Source organism: Eretmochelys imbricata, chromosome 8 (assembly GCF_965152235.1).
Source record: "Eretmochelys imbricata isolate rEreImb1 chromosome 8, rEreImb1.hap1, whole genome shotgun sequence".
Lineage (NCBI taxonomy): Eukaryota > Metazoa > Chordata > Testudines > Cheloniidae > Eretmochelys > Eretmochelys imbricata.
This window is the reverse complement of record NC_135579.1, coordinates 78635828-78661402: the sequence shown is the minus strand read 5'-3', so window position 1 is coordinate 78661402 and position 25575 is coordinate 78635828. Positions and strand designations below refer to the sequence as shown.

The window sequence follows — 25575 nt, the reverse complement described above, 5'->3', positions numbered from 1 at the left end:
ATTCATTGTCCATGCAACAAACTTTATGAAAACAAAAAGAACCACATATAATTACTGCCTTGTGTGATAGCTACGCCTCTGTACAATCATTGCTTGTATACATATTTCTATTTTCTTCCTCAGTAAACTGGCTCAACTTCTCCTATTCATTTAATTCCCTACTTCACTGTAGCCATTAAAGTATAGAAAGGATTGGTGTGTTATGTCAATAAACATTGGTATATGGAGTGGCATGTGGATGAACAATGTCAATTCTCTAAACACAAGAGTCTGGCCCAAAGATAGAAATGACATGACGGATACCAGCAGCACATTTAAGTTCCTGTCAAATGCAGTCACAGACTGGATCTTGACATTAAACTGTAGTCTCAGACAAAGCTCTTTACTTAGGGTGAAGGATGGCTATAGTTTTTTTGTCATATAGCCAGTTTATATGCAATGAGACAACTATTTCTAAAAAACCCACTGTTTGACATACCTGCCAACTTTTCAAAACCAAAATGAAAAGGATTCAGGGCATTCAAAAGGAACTGGGCGCTACTAATTCCTCCCCAGCCAGAACTGCGGACATTTGATTTTTCTAAAAACTACCATTAAATTATCCATGCCTTTTTTATAATAAATATTTTCATTCCTTTAAGAACTTTCAGGGTTTTTCCCCCTCTCTTTTCAATACATTAAACTTTCTGATTTTGGCTCCAATTCTGCACTTTGTTGCATGTGGGCAAACTGCTCGCCTCCCTGCAGAGATCCATTCCCTCAGCATGGCTGTGCACAGGTGCAGCAGCCTGACAGTGCACAATGAATTGCAGGACTGGGGGACCAGCCTTTCTCCCTTTACTTATGTTTACCATCATTGATTTCTCTTTCCATCAAATCTCTTCACACCATTATCTTTCCACCCTCCTTTTCTAGCCCCATATTTGCTTCTTTTGGCATGGAGACCCAAGTGCAAGTCGTGTTCTCTCTCTGCCTTTTCAAGTCAGTGGAAAGACTCCCCTTGACTTCAGTGGGTACTAATCAGGTGATAAGTTTGGGTGATGGAGTGAACAGGAACAAGTGTTAAGTTGATAACTATTATTTGAAATGATACATGTTGGGCCTGATCCTCCTCTTGCTTACCCCATTGCCAAAAAAGCAGTGTCCTGCTTCCCTTTTACAATTCAAACAGACTGAACTAAAAAAGTTATTTGTAATAAAGCTGCAGCTGGTTCTTAGCTAGTTAAAATATGTTCCCTTTGATACCTTGCCCAATGCCATTTCCCCAATAAAACATATGCAATTCTTTGTCATTTTAACTTAGAAACAAGCAGTCATCTTTATACATGGTTTTCAATTGTGAAGCAGGAGCAAGGAACTATAAACCATCTTGTGAAGGTAAAATAAAATATATAAGTATTTAATCTATTTAGCATTACAATGCAGATTTACCAATGCCAAAATCCACACACTCAGTTTTCTTGAAATAGTTCTTTTTTATGATAGCTAGGAAAATTGCTAAAAACTTATGCATGCTTTGGTGATTTTAGACCACATGCCAACCCTATACCTCTAGGTCAAGTATCTAAGGTTACATGCTAAGAACCCTAAACTATATACATGTCAATGGAAACTGCTGGCACACACACAGGGACAGAACCTGACCTTCAGTTTAAAGTCATCAGTGAGAATCTAGGAAGCTGTAAATGTATTAAATTCCACTCTTGAAGCACATGTGTAACTCTTCAACGTAGATAGGAAATACACACGTACCTTGAGGGGAGAATACAACCCATTGTGATGTTACTGCCAGAAAATTATTACATTTGATCTTGTGTGTTCTATGATTAAACCCAAGCGTCTTCAATCTCAGCTAGTGTAAAACAGCATTGGTCAATTGACCTCAGTGGAGCTTCTCCAGTTTACACTTGGTGAGGATCTGGCTTACTTCTATTTAATTAAAATATTGTAATAGAAATTTGCATTGAGACAGTAATTTTACAGGAAAACAGAAGCTGTGTGGAGCTCTAGCTCCCTCTGCATAAAATAATGATACCGTATTAACAATAATAAATTGTGCCCAACAAGAAAATGTAGCGTTCATAGCTAAGCCTAGAAAATACATTAATTTTTATGAATTACTTCATTTTTTAAAATCATGAACTCAACTACAGTGTAGATAAACTCTCAGAATCTTGGTATGACCCAATGAAAGGAAATATATATTATGAAATAAATCCTATGAGTAGCTGGCTACAGTTATTTCAAGTAATAGTGGTCTACACTTCTCTATTCCACAGTTTGCATAATTATTGTAAAAGCAAATTACAGAATTCACTGTTTAATTGTTGTAATAAAATTAGATACTAACAAAAGGGCACATAGCAAACACAAAGCCACTTTGTTTTACAATGTCAAACATCACAAGCTTTATTTGATATATTTTCATGGCCTAGAGCAGTTTTTAACACCTGTCACTACAGGTCAGATTCCTGCCATAAGGAATCACACTAAAACAAATCATCATGTTGTTTTTTCCTAACATATCTATCAAACCGTTATAACTAAATATGAGTTGAAGGCATTTTGCAACTGCACAAATCTGCCCGGCGGTATTTAAGTGGCCTTTGTAACCCAGGTTTGAAAGCTTTTAACTGAGCTTATAGCAGAATATTTTTTCTTAAATTTGCAATATCAAATCTAGGTTCCATAGTTCTTAGTCTATCATTTAATCAACACACTCTGAAAGTTGGAGTAATTAAATGCCATCAAACAGGTGAAATCTTGACAGCAAATAGAAGTATTTATGGAGAGGGACTTGGCCTATTTTTTTTTTTTTTGACCAAAGCAAAAGGTTACCGCAGGGATTAAATGTCCAATCCTGCAAATGCCTCACTTGAATAATTCTGACTCATCCAAGTAGTTGGATTGACTTCAATCAAAATCCTTTGGAAAGCAAGGAATACTCACATGAGTAAAGGCTTCCAGGTCACCATTCCACATGCATCATTTTCTCCTGTGAAACTGGCTATTTTCCTTTTGATCTTGGTCTAAGTTTTATTGGTTACATTTCCTTAAAAACTGTTTATAGCTGTGCTCTCCATTTGTAAACCAAATAAAATTAATCACTACTATTACTGGAAGCAAACTCTAGGACTTTGCTCCAAAAAGTTACACATCCGGAAGTTCAAATAATGCTAATGGTAGTGTGATTAAGTTCGCTCACCTTTTGACCAGGCACCCCTGGCAAACCTGGATTCCCATGTGGCCCTGGAACACCCTATAAAAATGAGAAAGTGCAGGATTATTCAAAAGTACACCAAACAATGTTCATTACTTTGTGGAAATATTGCAGAGAATCATCCTCAAGGATCACTGTTCCATCTAAAATCATTGGCTAGGATCTTCAAAGGAGCCTAAGGGAATCAGTGTCCATTTCCCTCTAAAATTAAATGGGAGTTGAGCATCTAACTCCCATAGACTCCTTTGACAGTCTCATTCATTAACTTTTCACTGGGCTCCCAGGTAATTCAGGACACGTATATTAGAGCAAGCTCATTGTGACGATGACTTTTCAGCCATAGAATGTTTGGGATAAATGGACATCCTAAGCATCACATTACTGAGGTATCCCTATATTTCTGCTCAATAAAAGTTGGCCTAGGAATTCCACCTCACTGAGGATTAACATACCTCTTAGATAAAACAGTATCAAACAAGACATTCTGGAGATACGGGTGAACAACAAAAACAATTTGTTTCAAATCCTGAAAACTCACTTTTTTTTTTCTTGACGTGCCCTAGCTCAGACTCAGCTTGGCCGATACACTCCAAAATTCATTTTTTAAGTCTCCTCTGTGCAGAGGTCCCACGTGAGAAATTTTACACAGAAAGGAACTTTTCTAATAAAGTTAAAAGGGGTTAAAATCAAGCTCCTGAGCAGTGGTGGATTTAAAGTTAGTGGGGCCCTGTGCTCAGGTTCATTTTTGGGGCCACTCCTTGGGACACAGCCAAGAAAAAGAACATTCTCTCTTATCTCGTAGGGGTGCTCCCAGCCCCCTGCCCTACCCCAGCCCCCTGCCCTGAGTGGCTCACAGCAGGGAGCTGGGAGGGGGCGATGTGTAGGGGGAGTGCGGGGCCCTGCCTTTGCTCTACCCTGTCCCAATTCTGTCCCCTTCCCCAAGGCCCGCCCCTTCCTGTTCTCTGCCTCCTCCCTTGAGTGCGCTGCGGCCCTGCTCCACCCCCTCCCTCCCGGAGCAATCTGAGCACTGGCAAACAGCAGTTTGGTGGTGGGGGAAGCACTGGGAGGGAGGGGCTGAAACGTGGCAGGCTCAGGGGAGGAGGCGGGGAGGAGGGAGGTTGGCTGCCGGTGGGTGCAGAGCCTGCAGCAGGAGCCCCAGGAGCTTGCAGGACCAAGCTTCTGCCCTCACAGTTGCCTGGCCCTGGGGCCTCCTGTCATTGGGGGGCCCCATGCGAGGGCACCTTGTGTTTTACTGTAAATCCGCCTCTGCTCCTGAGGGAAATGTATCACTCTTAACTAAGGTGTCACTATTGAGACCGTCGGACCAAGGCACGATTAAGGGCAGAGGGAGCGAAGCATGGGAATCCTGGGGAAGATTAGGGCCTGAGGCAGGAGCATCCTCATGCAGCTGGGAGTAGTGGGAAGGAATCATTGACATAACAATAACTGAGCAGCAAGTGGAGCAGCACAAAGCTGACTGCTGATGGCTGAGTGCGGCCACTGCAAGAAGAGAGCTCCTTAGATACCAGGTGCTTCTATTCAACAGCTCAAGGCACATCTCAGTATGACTAAAGATGACTCAAAGGACAGAAGAAAGTCCTGGGTGAAGGTCATATGACAGGGTCCATGGCTGTTCAGGAGGGGTGATGAAGGGCTTTCTTTGACTGGGAGGCCAAAGTTTTCAGTAGGTCTAGGCTCAGATAACCCACCTGACTGTCACACCACATCTGTGTATAATGTATATACTACCCATATACTTTTCAAATAAAAACCTCTATTTTGGGAAGTTCATGTTATATCTTGCCCATAAAAGCCTCACGTCAGCTTCAGGCTTAGCACACAAAAGTAAGGCCCGGGACCTACTTTTCAATGTAAAAAAATAACAACCAACACTTGGTGGTATTCTGATGTTTGTGAGCACTATAAGAGCTAAAGCGCAACAATGACTTTTCAAAAATGAAGTTTTCCTGGCCCTTAGCTCATCACCTGGACTAGTCTTTGTGTCAACATTTAAGTACGCTTTTAAAATTCTATTTAAATCACAGTTACTAATAAATCAAACTGGCCCTTCTCAATCTAGCCTGTCTCCAGACACTAGCCACCCCTCTCTAATTTAAGATTCCTCACTTCCCATTATGCTTTTTTGCATGTTCAACTCCACATTCAATTCACAAATTTCACACTGTGGAGCTTTGCGCCCCAAAATGCAATGCATCCATCAGAGGTTAAGAAATAGGCATCTGAAAGAGACAGCTTCAAGAGATATAAAGGATCCTGACTCTTACCTCCCACCTCCACCTTTATAATGGTATCAGAGGGAATCAAGCAAGTCTGGCGGACTTTCTGACTGGCCATGTGACAGGATAGTTTTACATTTTTAACATGTGGTTTATTTGGGCTCTCTCTTTTTAAGGAATCAAGAGTGAGGTTATCCTCAATGAATTGCCCTAGCATATAACATCCCTCCCCTCCCCCCCCGCCCACTAAAGCTGCAGATAGAATCATAGGACTGGAAGGGACCTCAAGAGGTCATCTAGTCCAGTCCCCTGCAGGACTAAGTATTATCTAGACCATCACTGAGAGGTGTTTGTCTAATCTGCTCATAAAAATCTCCAATGATTGAGATTCCACAACCTCCCTAGGCAATTTATTCCAGTGCTTAACCACCTTGATAGTTAGGAAGTTTTTCCTAATGTCCAACCTAAACCTCCTTTGCTGCAATTTAAGCCCATTGCTTCTTGTCCTATCTTTGGAGGTTAAGAATAACAATTCTTCTCCCACCTCGTTGTAACAACCTTTTATGTACTTGAAAACTGTTATCATGTTACACACACACACACACACACACAATATATCAAGATGTATTAGCTATGGTAAAAGTTACTTGAAGAAGCTACAGACACAGAAATCATGCTTTTATTGAGCTGCTGTAAACAAAGAAACTAAAGCAGATTCTTAGAGCAATTTTCTTTCCAGCCAGCAGTAGATAATTCCACTTTCATTGTTTTCCAGTCTGTAGCTGTGGAATGCACTATTCTGGGAAGCCCACTCCCCTTCATTCCAAAAAGCAAATGAATCTATCTCAGCTACAGATGACTACACTGAAAAACTAAAAATTAATGCTACAAGTAACAGCATCACAGTTATATTGCAAACTCAATAGCAGTTTGTGGACACATTCACTCAGAATACCTTCTCTAGGTATTTATTGTAAAATACACATTGTTTTATCTGTCTTGTCTTATTTTGTTTTAGCCCATTATATGCTGAGATTAAAGAGCAACAGCTTCCTTGCTGACTAGTATATGAATACACTCTACAATCAAATGATGATACAAAGTTTGGTTTCACTATCAGCGTCCAGTATACAGCTATAGAAAAATATAGCCCTTTTACTCACCCTTGGACCTCTCTTCCCTGATAGACCAGGTAAACCTGGAGGACCTGGGGGACCCTGGAGGGACAAAAACCAGATAGTTAAGGTAAGAGAGACCAGTCTTTGTGCTGCAGGTCATAATCTGACAAGCCCTCCTACAGCCCCCCAACTGATTTTCTGATTACAAAACCTTCTCATTTTGAAAGAAAAGCTCAGAACTAAAAATACAATGTGCTTTTTCCCAATCTGGCTCCCAACTGGAGACTTATGGTTAAAATTATATTATGCATAAGGCTTGTAACTCCCAGTTTAGTGCATAACTTAAATAAATTTATTTTTATTACAGGAAGAAGAATCCATTTCAAAATATAAAAACAAGGAAACAAAATGTATTTAAAAAAGAGAAAACAGTTAATTTACTAAATTAAAAACATGGCATACCATTTACATCGCAAACAATATATGTATCATTTGAGGCATTTCAGACAGTTAATCACTATAAGAAACTAAGTAATAATAATAACCCATAGAAAAGAAAGACGAAGAAAAAGAAACACAACAGACATGACTGAAGACTTGTTTGACTTCCTAATTATGACATTTTCATAGGAATCATAGGTAGCACATTATTTGTTTCTTTACATTCATATTTTTGAACTGATATAACTGCTTTCAAAGAAAAACCTTTTTTATTTTTACCAAATAAATTCATATTCTGTTTTATGAGCTGATGTAACCTTTGCAAATAGATTTGATCATAAATAATTGTAACAATATTAGGCACAGTACCATGTTTGAGCTAGGTAACAGCTTTGTCCCCAAAAATGATCTCTTTCCTTTTACATTGTACCTGTTAACTTTTGAGAGCAAAGACAGTGTTTCATCTGAGCTCAAATTATGGTGAGAAATCTTGGCCAAATTCTGCACTGGCTTGTGCTGCACTGCATGCCATCACTTTTACTTCAGTGAGGTTGCATGGTAATGGGGTGGAATTCAGGCCTCCTCCTTTAAGAGCAAATCAAATTCCCATCCCCATGCAGGTGAAGAGAGCCATGGCTGTAGCAGAATCAATACCCTTTCACAGCTGAGGCAGGTGAGTGGCAAGATGTTAGGACTTCATGCAGGCAGTGCCCCTATGTGTCACACAGTTTTTCACTAGTAGGGCTCACTGCCTCTGCTTCCCAGTATGCAGGGTGTGAAATTGGGGGTCGGGGGTGAATCCACAGAGGCTACTGCAAGTCCTAGCTCTGCACTACCAGTCATGGAATGGCCTGAGGGAAGGATTCCATCACCACTCCTACACCAAGACTCTAACTCACCCAAAGATCTTCTGCACACAACCCAATTACTCAGCTTGTGCACTGGGTAAAATACATTAAATAGCTCTGACTGTACTGCTTGACACTGTTCAAAATTATTTAAAATCGGGGGGAGAGATGAAGGAAAGCACCAGGATTACTACTGTGGCTGAGATGGCAATAAACAACCTGTGCAGGAAATGTAAAGATGGTATGTGCATAGCACTATCCACATAACTTCCCACTGGCTTTTATGAGCCCTTGGTGCATAATTTTATTATGATTAAAATCCAGAATAAAATGTTAAATCTTAGGAAAAATGAATATCAGTTCCCTTTGAAATAGAAGGATAACTTCACTGGCACAGAAGCCAACACTGACTATCAGCCAATGACAGACAAATTGAATGCAGATAGTGGCTTCAGGGAGACCTCAATGGGCTTTCTGGGGGTACAGAGGAATAGTAGGACAAGAGGTCAAGCCCCCTTAATTCCCTTTGGCATATACAATGCTAATTGTACAGGTAGTAGGTTTCCAGCAAATGTAACCCCCACGAAGTGAAGAGGGTAGACCAAGAAGGCCATTTAAGTAGCGACTGGTGCACTGTGACACAGTAGAAAGACAACTGTGTGCAGTCAGGACTACAATTATATCAACCTTCATACACCCTGGCATTGTACAGGTAGAGGTTGGCATGGTGGAGGTCAACAGGGTGTTTAACCTTGCCTAAAGCAAGTTTAGTGCTAATGTGGTTGCCTGTGGACTGTTAGGAATATTTGTAGGTGTGGACAAATGGTGCATTATAGGCATGCTACAGGGACCAGCCATGACCCACTGGTGAGTGTATGTTACAGGTTCTCCTCTGTGCCTGATCTGAGGAGGATGTGAGTCTGTTACAGTGGCTGCTATAGGCCCTTGGCTCTATAGCTCATGCTGTAGCAGCTCATATTTTTAGCTCTTTAAGTTCCCAGTTCACACCCTGATGAGTCAGCCAAAATAGCAGCCATCACACAAGCACTGGTTAGCATGCCAAATTTCTCTAGCACAAACAAGGCATTTGAGTGCATTTCACTTCCAAGAATAAAAAAACAGCAGACAGACACACAGAGCTTGACCTGGCATTCTTGTTGAGGAAGAGTTCCAAAAATATAACTAAAAAAAGCCTGGAGTTTCCGCATCTTGTTACATCTGGAGGAACTGTTTCCTATTCTTTCCTTTTTGAATCACTGAAACTAGAAGATGCACCATGCACAGAAAGTTATCCTGGGGCTACACAAAAGAAAGAGTCAACTATATTTCTTCATAAAAGGTGGACAAATAAAATATTTTGAAGTTATGGTACATTGCTTTTTTAATTGTAATGTGAAGCTCTTTCTACACCCTATTTCAGATACTGATTACATTTGCTTTAAAATAAAGTGTTTTGATAGCTGGAATCCCTATTTTCCCCTTATGAAAATATTAATGCATATTTACATCTCTACGTGAGCCTTGTTCCAGATTTGTTTGGTGCAGTTGGATGTGTATTTCGGCCTGTTTGGCTTCTAATTTTTTAAGATTTCTTTTTCATTTTATTTTGCCTTTTGTATAGCACCTATGTGCTATGCACTAGGCAACTTATGAATTAATGAGTAATTGTTTTTATTGGTCTAAGGACAATGAATGGTATAATGCTATAAAAAGAATGAATTTTTCTTCATAGGGCATAAAGATCTGGTCTATGGATGTCACCCTTACGACAAAACCAACGGCCAGCAATCCCTAGAACCTTGCACTAAGTAGCCAGAATCTTTATAAAGATGTGTAAATATAAACCTCCCCCGTAATGTTCCTACCTCAGAACTGCTCACACACCCTCTGCCCTGCACCGAGCTTCTCTCTAAATAGTTACTACTGCCTATCTTACATCCAGGTGGACAATGAGCCACCTGCCTACTTGAGTCAGCAGATGCCACTTAAACCTTTCTCAACATAATCACTGGCTACTAGGGTAGTGTGTTTCAGGCAAACATTGCTAGCATATTACACCAACAGTTTAGACAGTTGGTTAAGTTATTAATAGAAACACTCCTTAATTGAATTAATTGAACTGCTGCTACTTCAAATTGACAGCAGAGCAGTATTAGGAAACTGATGCCCCTGTTTAGCTAAAGCAACTACTTAATTGATTGTATATTTGGTGGAGACCACTGGAGAATTGCTGATCATTGTTTTTCAATTATTCGCAAGAAGTTACACCACTGCACAGAATTCTACAGCCTGTGGAAGTAGTTACAATAGTTACAGCTTCAAACCAACTGATTTCTTCTGTTTTTATACTGACAGAGAAAGTTAGTTCTAGATACCTACTGTGACAGGGTCAGGCCAGATGGCTACAGGAGAGTAATAGAAGGCAGATATATTAGCCCCAGGTTAAGTAGGTCCTTTTTCCCTGAGTAAGGTAACAGGGAAGGTTCCAGAACAATCAGAAACCTTCTGGAGACAATTAAGACAGACAGGCTGATTAGAACACCTGCAGCCAATCAAGAAGCTGCTAGAATCAATTAAGGCAGGCTAATCAGGGCACCTGGGTTTTAAAAAGGAGCTCACTTCAGTTTGTGGTGCGTGTGTAAGGAGCTGGGAGCAAGAGGCGCTAAGAGTGAGAATGTGGACTGTTGGAGGACTGAGGAGTACAACCATTATCAGACACCAGGAGGAAGGTCCTATGGTGAGGATAAAGAAGGTGTTGGGAGGAGGCCATGGGGAAGTAGCCCAGGGAGTTGTAGCTGTCACACAGCTGTTCCAGGAGGCATTCTAGACAGCTGCATTCCACAGGGCCCTGGGCTGGAACCCAGAGTAGAGGGCAGGTCCGGGTTCCCCCCAAACCTCTCAACTCCAGGTCAGACACAGGAGGAGTTGACCTGGACTGTGGGTTCACGAAAACGGCCAAACTGAGGGCTGCCGTGAAGCTCCAAGGCGAGCAAATCCGCCAATAAGCGCAAGACCCACCAAGGTAGAGGAGGAACTTTGTCACACTACACAAAGACTCCGAAGAGCTTCTACACAACCAACAGAAGTCACTAAGTCAATAATTCCAGAGTCAATCTGATATGTCCCCAAACCAGGGAAATTGGTGGTTTGTTTCAATAGTCTTTCATCCAATAATTGTAAACTGTAATTAATCATTAAACAACTGCATAGCATATTACATTTTATATGATGAACCAAATCATTGTTTGGTACATCAAACAACATAATAATTGTACATTATCTTCTAAATGGTACTACAGATGCAAATTTAAAATAATAAATTGGTTTAATAGGAATGGTATAATAACAGTAATTCTTGTATATTTTCCTCATGCATGTTTCTAATTAATGCTTGAGTTTACTGTGCACCTAAAAACAGTGAAAGCTTCCTTCAGATGTTGAGGAATACTACAAAAGTCACAAATAATTAGGGGGCAATCCTGCAAGCACTCGGGCCCCAATGACTTCATGAGGGCAAACTCCTGCACCCTCATGAGTCCCCTGACTTCAATACAGCTCCTCATGGACACAGAGGTGTACCTGCAGAGCCATTTGCCAGATCTGGGTATTACTATGATACATAGGTCCCAATGGGAAGTTTCGTGATTGAGTGCTACAGTGCAGAACCAGACCCATAGTGCTTAATATCAGGTGTAGTTCCACAGTAGTAAGTATTATACTCAGTAGCTGGCATTTGCAACATCAGATCCTGGATGCTGGTCCAGTTACAGTTCAGCACACAGAAATTCTACTGACTTTAATGGAAGTTTGATGTGCAGAGTAATGATAGGATTCTCTCTCTTAATAAGGTGTTGGAATGAGTCACTACCATTTCCTTTTAATGAAGAATTAAGAAGTGAATGAATTCATACAGGGCTTTGGAGCGGAGCCTGGAGCTGGAGCGCAGAGCAGTGGAGCTGCAGGTTTTTGCCCAGAGCTGGGAGATTTTGCACAGAAAATCTTGACTGCTCCACTGCTCCAGTTTTTTTTTTCTGGAAACATTATACAAGATAGAACCTGTTATTTGCTCTATCTTGTATAATCTATTCAGGCTGATGAAGCAAAAACATATTTCTGAAAATCTGCTCTCTTTACTAAAAGGACTGTGCTTGCAATTTGAATCTGCTTTCCCGTTAAAGTTTATTTTCAACTTTGTAACGTGTAGCCTCGTTATTTCCCAACAATTAATATTGTAGAACAGCGATAGCACGTATTAATGCTATGGCACATACCAAATTTCACTGATATATCTATATTAAAGCATTTTTGAGATATTAATTAAAAACTTGGAAAATATTTTGAATATTTTTACCGCAAAATTTCGTAAGAAAAACTTGCAATTTATAAATAAAAATTTATATTAATTTTGTACATTAAAATGCTTCTTACTTCATTAAAACTGCAAGAAACCTGTTAAAATATTAAAATATACTTTAGTAATATTTTTGTATAAAAAGAAAATGTGATCATTTTTGTCCAGAAAATCCAAAATAAATTCAAAGTACCTTAAGTGGTTAAGATATCACAAGCAGCTACATTATTAAAAAATGTAATGCTTTTGTTCATTGCTTTTCGAAGATCATAACAAGAAACATATGGATGCAGTAGCAGCACAAGAAGATTTGGCCATAGCTTCAACAAAAAAATCAAATCTGCCTCCCATGATTGATAGCTGATTTACGGAAAAGGATCTCAACGACGTCTTTACTTTTGAATTTGAAAAGCCCAAATTTGAGCTTTTGGGAAAAGCAAAGAAGAAATCAGCAACGTGCAAGGTGGAAAAGGAAGTGAATGGTGAGCTCAAACCATGTAGCTTCAAGAAAGTGAAGCAAGTGCAGTGAAAAGTTTCAACCTTTGGCGGCATGTAAAACATAACCATCCTGAAAACTATGTGGCTCTGGTTACAAAAAAGGACCAGGAAGATGAGGCAAAACAGAAAGCTGACGCAGCTAAACGACGTCCATCTGGCTCTTTGAAAACTCCTGTAGAAAAGATTTTTTTGCGGAGCTTCATCTGAAAAGAAACCCAAAATTGAGCAAACAAAACCTGACTCATATTTGAAGTCCTCAAAGGTTACAGTCACCATGGATGCCAATACTTTCCGTGAAGGGCTGATGGAAATGGTTTGCTTGAGTTCAACACTGCTCACTAACTTCAGGCTAAAGAACAAAGGATTCCAAAAAATTGCAGGTGAAATGGGTCAGCAGCTTGGCGTTCGACAGGGCATGATGCGGTTCATCATTTAGTTGTCAGCACAACTGAGTCTGGTTGCGAAGAGCTCAAGAAAGCTTTGGAGCAAAAATTGTGCTACCTGAAAATGGATGCGGATGTGGAAACAGAAATTTCCTTGCAATCAATGCTCAGTACTATGAAGAAGGAAAAGATAAAGCTGTGGTAAAAACCTTGGACATAATCGACACTGAAGGGCGTCACAATTTGTTGTACATGAAAAGTCAAGTAAAAGCTATTTTAGAAAAATTTGGGATCAGTGAAATGCAAGTGCTGAGCATCTGCGTTGACAATGCAGCAAACATGACGCGTGCCATCAAAAATTTCAGTGAGGACAATGAAACCATTTCTACCTCTGAGAACAGGGAAGTGGAGAGAACTGAAGCTATTTTGCCTGATGAAGAAACTAAAGGAATGGATGAAATCGAACTCAACATGGATGCTGCTGTGCAATGGGGTAATGACCCTAGCCTCATACTTCCAACATGGCTTCATGAGGATGGCTCAAAAGTCCAACTGATGAGGTGTGGTATTCACACTCTTCAGTTGGCGATCTTGGATGGACTGAACAAAGAACATGCGAAGAAATTTCTGGCAAAAATTTGACAAGTCGTTGTCAAACTACGAACTCCAAGTATTCGAAGTGTTCTGCTTGATCTACATGGGGTAACTCAATCACTGGATACTGTGACTCGCTGGGGTTCAACATTTGCGATGATTGATCGGCTTCTTGTTTTTCAATCTTACTATGAACAAGTGGCTGCTGCTGGAACAAGAGAATTCAAGTTAACAAAAGCTGAATGGGACAAAGTAAAGAACCTGCGAGACCTCTTGGCAAAGCCAAACCAAACAACCGTGAATCTTCAAGCTGTCGATGTAACCCCGGGAGTTTTAATGAAGGAATGGCGAAAACTGTCAAAATTCTTGCAAGAAAATGGTGGACAAATAGCAGAAGGAATTCTATCCTCCATGTGGAAACGTGAAGAGAAGCTTTTTGACAATATTAATTTCCTTGCTGGAGTTTATGTTGACCCATGGTATCGGATTCTTCTTACCTCAAGGGAAATACCAAAGGCAAAGGAAGGGCTCCTTGATATTGCTCGACTCGAAAAACAAAATCTATTGCTACATTTGAACTCTGCAAAAGAGGTTGAAGAAAACGAAACACAACAAAAGGAGTCATCAACAATCGAATTTGCGGTTTCGGAAAGTTCATACGCTTCAGAAATAGCAGGCTGTTCTCAAACTTCCGTCTCCACTCTGAACTTGTTCGAGCATCCATCCCTGAGACGTCTTCAACCATCACAGGGAAATGGAGATAATTCAAGCACCAATTCTTCAGAAGATGATGCCTTTGAAAAGGAATTGGATAAACAAGAAAGACACCGGCGAGTTTCTGCGATTCATAATTGTAGTGAAGCATTATTCGAGAGAAAGTTTCGGGAAGGTTTGGGGAAGACATGATGGAGTCTACTGGTAGGCTAAAAGTTAGGTCTGTTTTTGAGGCCATTTACAGCTACCCACACTGCATTCAGGCTGCCTGTAGAATTGCTTCGAGCATGCCAACAACTCAAGCTAGTGTAGAACGACTGTTTTCGGCTTTAAAGTTAATTTTAAATGATTTGTGGCAGGCTATGAAAGACAACTTGATTGCTGCAATAATGTTTTACAGAATGAATTATGAATGATTCCAGTTTGTATCATTGTTGATGAAATTTAAATTGTTTTAAAAGTCTGAATAAAAATAATGTTTTTTTCAAAATTACAGTATGCACTTTTCTATTTAGTTAAAAATTAATTTGAATCGGAGCGTGGAGCAGAGTCGGAGCGGAGCTGGAGCAGTCACTATTGGTGCCGGAGTGGAGCTGGAGCGGAGCAATTAAAAAATTTGATTGCTCGAAATCCCTGAATTCATATTCATGTTTGATTTCAACTCTGCCTTCTAGCCAATCTTGTAAAACACCTAAGTGCTGATAAAGCAATGTATAGTCCTGAAATAAAAGAATCTTTCAGCATTATGTAGAATTATTATTATGCCACTTCATTTTCAAAACTTCCAGCCAAAAATAATGGCAAACACTTCTCCCTACAAATTGCATGGAAGTGCATCATGAACCACAATGAGAGGGTATCCAATCAATTGTGTGACTGGTCTCCTTCTCCTTCAGTTCTGGAAATCTCTTCCATGGTGAATTAGGCAGGCTAGAATTTCCAGGATTGCTACAGTGATACCATTAACATCAGAGGACTGTATGCAAGGCATCATGTACCAGATCCAAGTTTTACAGCAAAATCCCCTGGTTTCTAACACAAGCCAGTGCAGTGAACTGGAAATTGTCACATCTTCACGGAAATTCAAAAATTTAAGCTTTGTTTAATTAAGTATGAGAATAAATAATACATAATTACAGTACATCTTCCATTATTGATTTTGCTATTAGATTCTGCTGATAGTATTCTGGCCCTAAATTTCCAATAAACTGGAAGAGATGAGGATGGAGGTTTTTGAAACTGAAGACATGGGGTATTTGGAAAGTCAAGGTAGGTGACTTACAATTGTGCAATAAGCACATTAGCTCAGTTTCCATTAAAATGACCAACAGTGGAACAGTTAAAAATGATGACATTTACTTATATTGTCATATTTATGTTTCAAGTCAACAGCCTCTTTGGGGGAGGGACCATCTTTTTCTTCTATGTTTGTACAGTGCCTAACACAATGGGGTCCTGGTCCATGACTGAGGCCCACACAGGTTACTGCAATACAACAGCCCACTGAGGTGAATGAGACAGTTCTTAGTCAGGAAGACAACAGTCCTCCAATCTGCACTCACTCATATTTGGAAGGGGATTTTTTCAATCATACATAAAAAAACCCACTAGCACTTATGCATTTATTGAGATTTATAATAAATACTAAAGAAAAGGGTGCCTAACCATACGCTGTCCATAAATTAAAGCTTAAATTTCGGTAGCAAAGGGTGAATTCCATAGCTGTGGGATCATGGAATACAGGGGCCCTAATTATACTAGGCAAGAGTTGGTTAGGGTGGATGATTATAAAGCTAAAGCAAAGCTGAGGAGTTTGCAAACCACAAAAGCGAGTTATTGCTTGTCAACTCTAATAGATTAAAAATTATTTCTGTGTTGAATCCTCGAAAAAAGGTTCAAACCAGCCATGACATAATGAAAAAAATATTTTTTTTCCATGTCTCGTCAGCATTTTCTTACTGTGAGGGAACTTTGAAAGTTCTTTGCTGCTGCTTCCTCCGGTTTTCCAGTGATGAGATTTTAGGGGTGGGGCTTACATGAATCTATTCAAGTGTTGGTTTGGAGGTGAATTACTGTTCAAGGGAGCAGACTTAGTGAGGAAACGGAGTGATGTGACTGAATAGATAAGAACCAGACTATCACTGGCTCCTCCAGAAGTGTACAAGACTCAGAGAGGGAGCAAAGAACATTCCCCATGGAATAGGGGCCAATCAGAGTGGCAGTCCCTGTGTTCTTCTGGATTTACAGGCTGCATGCCTCCAAAAACTTATTGTAGAGAAGGCTATGATCCCTTCAGGAGGAAGGTCTTGTGGTGAAGGCATTGGACTGGAACTCAGGAGACCTAGGCTAAATTCCTGGCTCTTTCACAGATTCCCTCTGGGTTACCTTGAGTAAGATACTTAGGATCTATGACCCAACAAAGAACATAAAAATGTAAGACTGGCCACACTGGGTCAGACCAAAGGACCATCCAGCCCAGCATCCCATCCTCTGACAGTAGCCAATGCCAGGTGCCCCAGAGGGAATGAACAGAACAGGTAATCATCAAGTGATCCATTCCCAAGCACATTTAACTTTAAGCATGCAAGTGGTCTCATTTATTTCAATAGGAGTACTCACATGCTTAAGTTAAGCTCATGCCTAAGTGTTTTGCTAGATCAGACCCTTAATTTTTCTGCATTTTCCAGGTCACCGTCTATAAAGCGGGGATATTAACATTTCCTTTGTCTGTCTTGTCTATTTAGATTACAAGACCTCTGAATCACAGACTGTCTCCTACTACATGTATGAACAGCACCAAGCACAAGGGGGCCCTGATTCTGGTTGAGGCCCCCAGTGCTATTGTAGTATCAAGAATAAATAATAATATGTCCCATGAATATTTCAGTGCTATTTGTGAAAGAACAGATTTGATTTTTCTGACTGACTGAAATCTTGTCATGCAATTTTTGCATTATCCTTTCCAATTCAACACAATCTATTGGTGGTTATAAAATATCCTCATCTTTAAAGACAACAATTAACGACATCTTGATGACAGCCAAGGACTTAATGATATAACTATAGAAATATTGTTACAAAGGGCAAAAACAACAAAATGAAGGACTGGCATCATATGCAGGGCAAGCAAGCAAGATCACTCATGGATTATCTTTAAATTAGTTTTTTAACACATCGTTTCTCAATTGTCTCTCTAGTCCTTAGCATCTGGATCTTGTTTAAAATAGAAATTGGGCTCTTAGATAGGATTTTTAGTTGCTGATGACTAGTTTTCTGAAAAGATGTCTGCTGAGCTGAGAGAGAATACACACACTAAATTTATGGACATATTCAAACATATTAGAGGCTGTCTGACATATATCAAATAACTTTCCAGTAATAACCACAAACACACAGAGGAGCACAAGTGGAATTATCTACTCCATGCTATGGTTTCTGGACCTCAACCAGAAACTCAAATAAGAATCAGCTATCGTATTATTCAAGTTAAGCATGCTGGGAAACATTCTAGTCAGCCTGCAATCTCACATGAATTAGTTTCTATCTGCATATATTAGGAAGGTGTTTGGATATTGCACATATAAAATAAGAAGACAATTAAGTTCACATTAAAGAAATACAAACATGCATTTTCATACATTTCTGAAGTTGCTTATCACAATAATTAATTACATGCATTTTGTGATGGAACTGCAAAGCAAGGGACTGCAACTCCCATCAGCCCCCTCCCCACAGCACTTCCCTTTCTCCTGCCCAGGTAAGGTAGTGACTGGGCTCAGCCTGTAGTGTAGGGCAGCGGTATGGAAACAAGGAGGCAGGGAAGCTGAGGCAGTGACCTGTGGCAAGCAGAGAGTTGGAGAGAAACTGGAGGCAGGAACAGACGCAGAGCCGCATGTGGAACAGGCTAAGAGTGCTGGACATTACAGAGGGTGCAGGTCTGTGTGGACTGAAGGGGAAGCAGCAGCTGGGCATGGAGACAGTGCGAAGGGGCCTCAATAAGAGACATGAACTGAGCCTGGTTTGGAAAGCTGCAAGCCCCTATTTTCTTGGTATAGAAACTGGACTGGAGAGGGCAATCCCAGCACCAGGCATGAAGAGCCCTGACTCTCAATTAGACTGCCCCCAGGGGCCCACCCAATCAAGAACCACTATTGCTTACTTTGAACTGTAACTGTTTAAGCTTCTGTACCACGGATATTTGCAACCTTTCCCTTTCCCACTAGCCCTAGTAAAATAACCTTTCCCTTGGCCATGTATCTAGGTTGTTACTGGAACCCACCAGGGCTAGCGCCTACAAGGCCAGCTGTTGATGCACCTAGAGAACTTACCTCCCAGTCACAGTACCTCTAACACACTACTGGTGCCCTATTAGAGTTGTCAGTTTTGGTTGGACATATTCCTGGAGGTTTCATCACATGACATAATCTTTAAAGATTAATCTTTAATGCCTGGAGGGCTGGCTAGGGCAGGGGTTCCTGAACTTGGTTCGTGGCTTGTCCAGGGCAAGCCCCCGGCGGGCTGCGAGATGCTTTGTTTACCTGAGCATCCGCAGGTACGGCCACTCACAGCTCCCAGTGGCTGCGGTTTGCCATTCCTGGCCAATGGGAGCTGCGAGCAGCTGTACCTGCGGACGCTCAGGTAAACAAGGCATCTCGCGGCCCACCAGGGGCTTATCCTGAACAAGTCGTGAACCAAGTTTGGGAACCCCTGCCCTGGGGGCTTGGGCTACAGAGTGGCCTCAATAATTAGAATTTTAATTAATGTCAAAATGCTCTAAATATATGGTTATATTCAGATCCCACAGGAATGGCATTTCTGATTTAGATTTTGTGCTCTGTCTCATGCAAATATTTTCTACCTGAATAAACTGGTTTGTGATTATGTGATTATAACATGATAACATGATACATCATGTGATTATAACCTCTAAGCATATGTTTACACTGCAATTAAAACCCTGTGGCTGGCCTATGCCAGCTGACTTGGGCTCGCGGGACTTGGACTAAGGGGCTGTTTAACTGTGGTGCAGACATTCAGGCTCAGGCTGGAGCCTGGGATCCAGGACCCTGCAAGATGGGAGGGTCCAGAGCTCAGGCTGCAGCCTGAGCCCAACAGCTACACTGCAACTAAACAGCCCCTTAGCCAAAGTCAGCTGGCATGGGCCAGCCATAGGTGTCTAACTGCAGTGTAGACATACCCTAAGAGTGCTGCTCATCTGAGAATCTTATATCATTCTGATAATAAATTCATTTATTTTCTTTGGTTCATTTTATCCATTCTTGTCATGCTTTAGTCTTAACACTTATGTACTGTATGCATTAACCCTATAATTTTATTAAGTAGCTATTTATATCTAGTGCAATTATAAATATCTTGCTGCATTTCAAATAAAAAAGGCAACGTATCTGGTTTGTTTATCATTTTACCAGAACTGAGTGTCTTCGTACTCTGTCAGTGTATAAAAAAATACATTTATGCCAAAATTACATTCTGGACAGCACATCTTATGGCAACCATACATTTATACAGTACATTAAGAAGTTTCTGTCTCAGTTTTGACATACTTTTCAGGGCTTATTTCAGACCCTTCTGTTAAATGTGTGTTGCTGTAGTATATTAATGTTTATAATAAAGACAACTTACTGGAGGTCCAGTTTCTCCTTTTGGCCCTCTTGAATTCTCCATTTCAAACACTTTGTTAAGATCTTCATAATCATAATTGTAACTTTCAACATCAATTTCATAACCGTTTTCTGCAGCATAAGTCTCATCAGCATCAAATGCACCTTCCTCCCATGGATTGAGCTGATTATCCAAAGACAGGTCTACAGTAGCCCTGTATAGTGTTGTGTTCAAGATTTGCTGAATTTCCAGGGGTTCATCTAAAAGCTGCTTGGCCTTTACCTGTGTTTTCATATCTTTGATCTTACTCTGTTTTACAGAAGAAATGAGGGGGAGCTCACTTTTTCCACCTGCATCTTCTGTGGCATTATCTGAACTATTTTGAGGTGATCCCAGTTTTTTTTTGCTGCCATTCCTCTTTTTGCTCAAGCCCTGTTGATGAATTGACAGACTAAAGTTTTCCTGGACACTGGCTTCAGGTCTAATTGTTGTGGACTGAGGTTCAGATTTTGCAAGCTCTGATGGAGTAACAGTTCTTAACGCCAAGGATTCTGGTAGGGTATGGATTGGTGCAGTGTTGTTAATAGGAAGGTTTAATGCTTCTTTCTGTGTATAAAATGATTTATGTTCAGATTGGGTGTTGTCACCAAACTGTTTGCTTGGAAAGTTTACAGACACCCCAGCTGATGTGTCGGGAGGTGCTGGCAAAGATCGGTATGTTTCAGCTTGGCGACACTGCTGTTTTACGTATTTACAATAGTTTGCAGAGGCTTGTGCAGAGGGGATAATATCCAGTTGACATATTACTCCTTCAAAGCTGACAGACTGAGAGTTCATCCGTCCTAAGGTAAACAAACCATCCAAATCAAATATCTGTACTTTAGAAAGTGTTTCCCTGCTGTAATATTTCTTTCCACACTCAGCAAACATTGAGACTGTCTTGTCTCTAATGTCAATAGCAAATGAATGCCATTGTTCATCATGAATACTGTAATCAAAATATACAGACTGCTTCCCTCCAATATATACCACTACCTTCTTTGGTAGCAACTGTACACCAAACTGCAGTCTGTTTTTGTCCCTAATACTGAAAAGAAAAGCATTGTTTACTCTATAAGAGTGTAGCCCAATCAATAATGTGAACTGATTCCCTAGACTTGATGGTATGACTTGAGTGATAGGGGATTCAATGTGTGCATCTCTGGTTAAAACAACGCCTGATGCTGTTAAGCGAACCCCCTGAGGTAACGGAACAGATGACAAGGGCATTGTAGACACTGCTGATGGATGTTGTATGTCTTTCCCACCAAGGCCTAACTGATGAAGAACATCTATGCCTGCAAAAGAAACAAAAAGGGGGGGGGTGTATTATTGTTTTACTTCATTCATATGTTCATAAATTGATATATATGCATATATAGCATGTAGACACACACACACACACACACCCTAATATCAATACCAGCATCTGAATAAAATTATATTTCACAGAATGAATGTACTGTATACTATTAGGTCACTAAATCCCAGAGGAAGATGCATCAGTCAGTGATATAAATGGAGAGCAGAAAGCTGACTAAAGTCAGCTAAACTGATGAACAAAACAATCCCCAACTTGTCTTTTAAAAACTAAGACCCAGCTTGTCTTCTCACTTGGTTCACCCACAGGAGGTGCTATGAGGGGAGGAATCTATGTGATGATTCCTTCATAGAGACACCCTCCCCACCCCATGCACAATATCATCCTATGGGGGAGGGGAGTTGCCCTCTCCACAAAAGTCCCACTCCCAAATTTGACAGGAATTGAAGCAGAGAGTACCCTTGCTTCCACTTTGGTTCTGGCCTCCTACACTCCCCTGGCTTTGTGATAGAATGGCCCCACTGCAGGCATTTTGCCAAGGACTCACCCGAGACATAACTCCTGCTGCTGTATAATATGGAGATTGAGAACTGTCCATGTAAATTTATTCCCAGTACTACAGTGGGATTACAACTTGGTGAGAACACCCTCATAGCACTCTACACTCTAATAAGCTCCCAAAACTTAAAACATGGAGCAGCTAATTTACAAAATGGAACAATTCCGAATTCCTGTCCTCTCTCCGTTTTCCAATAGACTTAAAGCAGAATCCCCACTTACTCTAAATTCACATGCTCACTACCAATCTTCCACTTTCAAGCTGGCAAAAGGTCATGTATTACTTACATACCACCACAGCACCTAACTTTTAAATACTTATTTTAAATTAGACAAAACATGCTGCACTTTTTTCTGTTAACCACCCATGCTACAATGCTTTACCCTGTGGCATAAATAACATTATTGAAAACACAAGGTAGAATTTTGTTTAAAGAGGGACCACCAGCATATTAGCACAGCAACAGCTCACCAAGTACCATAAGGGAACCTCAGGTTAGGCAGAGAGGTAAGCCTGACAGCAGAGATATTGAGTGTATTGTGGATATGCTGCATTTGGTACATGAGGAGGAGTGCTGCTGCCATTCCATCAGGGTGCCTGTCATAAATATAAGGAGAAGGGTAAACCCCTTTGAAATTCCTCCTGGCCAGGGGAAAGCTCCTCTCACCTGTAAAGGGTTAAGAAGCTAAAGGTAACCTCGCTGGCACCTGACCAAAATGACCAATGAGGAGACAAGATACTTTCAAAAGCTGGGAGGAGGGAGAGAAACAAAGGGTCTGTGTCTGTCTGTATGCTGGTCTTTGCCAGGGATAGACCAGGAATGGAGTCTTAGAGCTTTTAGTAAGTAATCTAGCTAGGTATGTGTTAGATTATGATTTCTTTAAATGGCTGAGAAAGGAATTGTGCTGAATAGAATAACTATTTCTGTCTGTGTATCTTTTTTGTAACTTAAGGTTTTGCCTAGAGGGGTTCTCTATGTTTTTGAATCTAATTACCCTGTAAGATATCTACCATCCTGATTTTACAGGGGGGATTTCTTTATTTCTATTTACTTCTATTTTCTATTAAAAGTCTTCTTGTAAAAAACTGAATGCTTTTTCATTGTTCTCAGATCCAAGGGTTTGGGTCTGTGGTCACCTATGCAAATTGGTGAGGCTTTTTACCAAACCTTGTCCAGGAAGTGGGGTGCAGGGTTTTGGGAAGTATTTTGGGGGGAAGGACGCGTCCAAACAGCTCTTCCCCAGTAACCAGTATTAGTTTGGTGGTGGTAGCGGCCATTCCAAGGACAACGGGTGGAATACTTTGTACCTTGGGGAAGTTTTGACCTAAGCTGGTAAAGATAAGCTTAGGAGGTTTTTCATGCAGGTCCCCACATCTGTACCCTAGAGTTCAGAGTGGGGGAGGAACCTTGACAGTGCCCCATTCACCACCCACCATGCAGTAATGAGTCTGGCTTCGAACGAATGGGATAGCCATCAGTTGCAGATATCTGTGCCACGGGACAGTCAGAGGAAGAGGAAAATGAAGATTTCCCCAGAGGAACAAAAGGTGGTGTCTTAATTACAACATGTTTGTATTCCTCTTCCTCTGCTGAGTTTACTCGTAAAGAGCATAGATGAGGTAAGCTGTGGAGAAGCTGTCTGACCATACAAAAGAGGAATAGGCCAGATAAGGGAGGGGAATCAGCAGGACAAAAGTGCCAGTGCTCTCCATCTTTTGGCTCTTGGGCTAAAAAGTCCCCATCCTGCCCCCATCCTTTCTGTTAATCAAGAGGCTGCAGCTATACAGAAATGATTTAAACTAAGATTGCATTCTAGTGGAAGAGAGAAAAATGTTGTAATACATTAACATATAGCACTCACGAGATTGCTGCTACAACTGTGTGGGTCACTTCAGAAGAATCCTTGCAGTACAAAGTAGTTTTGGCTCTGAGTGTGAAATAAAAGCCTATTTCCTCCCAGAGGGTGGATATATTCTGATCAATTAATAGAGATGAGAGAATTTGTCTCTAGTTGAATTTGTTTGGTATCCAAATAGCTGGACCAAGCTATTACCCCTGACTGGGGAGAGATTAGCATTTTCCATCGTATTTTGGCAGAGGGTACTTTGTGCTATGTAATTTGTGTCTGTATTATGCAAATAAAGCTGAGGCTTTTTAACTATTAAGTGGTTTAAATGAAATTGGGAGCAGCCAATGGAGGCTAAGGATTTTTGCCAAGGTTAAGGAAGTGGAGGCACAACTACAAATAAAATAAAAAGACAGTAATTGAAACAAATGGATATTCACAATTTTTAGTGGATATTAGATTTCCTTTTCCAGCTCTCCCACTCTCTGTTTACTGAACACATTAGTAGCAAATGTTAAGAATAGACACATCTTGGCTCAGCTTCTATAGAAAATACAAAAAAGCTGAAGATTTCCTTGGAAGCGTTTTAAAAATTGGAACCAAAAGCATAAACCTGAGTGCACTGTACAGCTTGAAAATTAATTACACACCTTGCAGTGGTTCTAGTCCTGTTAGAAAGTTTGCAGTAGTGCCAAGATTGTACTGGCAGGTAGCCAGCACAGACAGGGGCAAGCAAAAGCACATCTTCAGAGAAAATCATAGATACCTGCCAATTTCTCAGGATGCCACAAAGTAATTAATTTATCCAGGCTGTATTTTAATCCATCATAAACTAATAGCAAATACTTGCTATGCAACTGCCAAATTTAATGCATGTGGTAATGAAAAATCATGATTTGCCACAGGCTAGATTCTGTTTAGTCATGACATGTGTGCACAGGGGGAAGAAGTATTTGCATTGCTCTAGCAAAGACCAGGTAAAATTACAGCCTCTATGCTCTGGGGAGTGCAGGTGCTCCCCTGGGGAAATGACACCCCAAAGGAGGCAGCAGCCATGGCTCTGTCCCCTCTACGCACTGGCCAGCTGAGGTGGTTGGCTGCACAGGATGGAACAAATTGCACCCCACAAAAGGTTTGGTGCTACCCCCAGGGGCAGTGTCCCCCTAATTCCAGGCTGGGCCTAAATGTCACATTTAAACTCTATAAACACCTTACGTTTGTGATGGATTGTGTTTGTGTTTGCAAAACGACATGCGTAAGCATGGACTTTGTCAGAAGGATTATGAGTTGAAGGATAAATCAGAGATGGCTCAAACAAACTGGGCTATTAATAATTTTTTTTTAAATCATTGTACATTAAAAATACTGTACCTCCCTCTGAAGTAATAACAAAACTGCCCAAAGTCAGGCAGTTCAAATGTAAAGATTACATGGATGGACTTAATACAATCCTATTGCCTTTAGAAATACAGTACAGGAAGAAGGCCCTCAATAACCTAGCTAAGAGTTTCCCTCTTAAAAATGCATCAGCACAATATTATCACAGAGCTTGATTGTGTCAGTTACACTGAGCCCAGAGAAAGGGGCAGCAGTGATGTCAGGTGCCGCACTGCCCTAGGGGAACACTAGGAGGCATTGTGCTTCAAAGAGCCAGACTGTCACCCAGAGCTTAGAGGCTACTTGTCTGCTGCCACACTCCTTAGTTGGGTGCAGTATACTCCCTCCAATGCAGCCAGCCTCCTCCATTGGCCAGTGCGTGTGGTGTTTGGCCTGGGGAGGGAAA

General features: G+C 40.8%; 1 protein-coding gene across 1 annotated transcript in view; it reads right to left on the bottom strand.

Annotated features, from left to right (window-relative positions):
- COL24A1 (collagen type XXIV alpha 1 chain) overlaps positions 1–25575 on the bottom strand; it is a 248411-nt gene that overhangs the window by 186803 nt on the left and 36033 nt on the right. Inside the window, exons 4-7 of the mRNA XM_077825362.1 lie at positions 23380–23585; positions 20048–21363; positions 6621–6674; positions 3206–3259 (exon numbers count right to left, since the gene is read on the bottom strand). Of these exons, the coding sequence (XP_077681488.1) occupies positions 3206–3259; positions 6621–6674; positions 20048–21363; positions 23380–23585 (1630 nt within the window). The remainder of the gene's footprint in view (positions 1–3205; positions 3260–6620; positions 6675–20047; positions 21364–23379; positions 23586–25575) is intronic.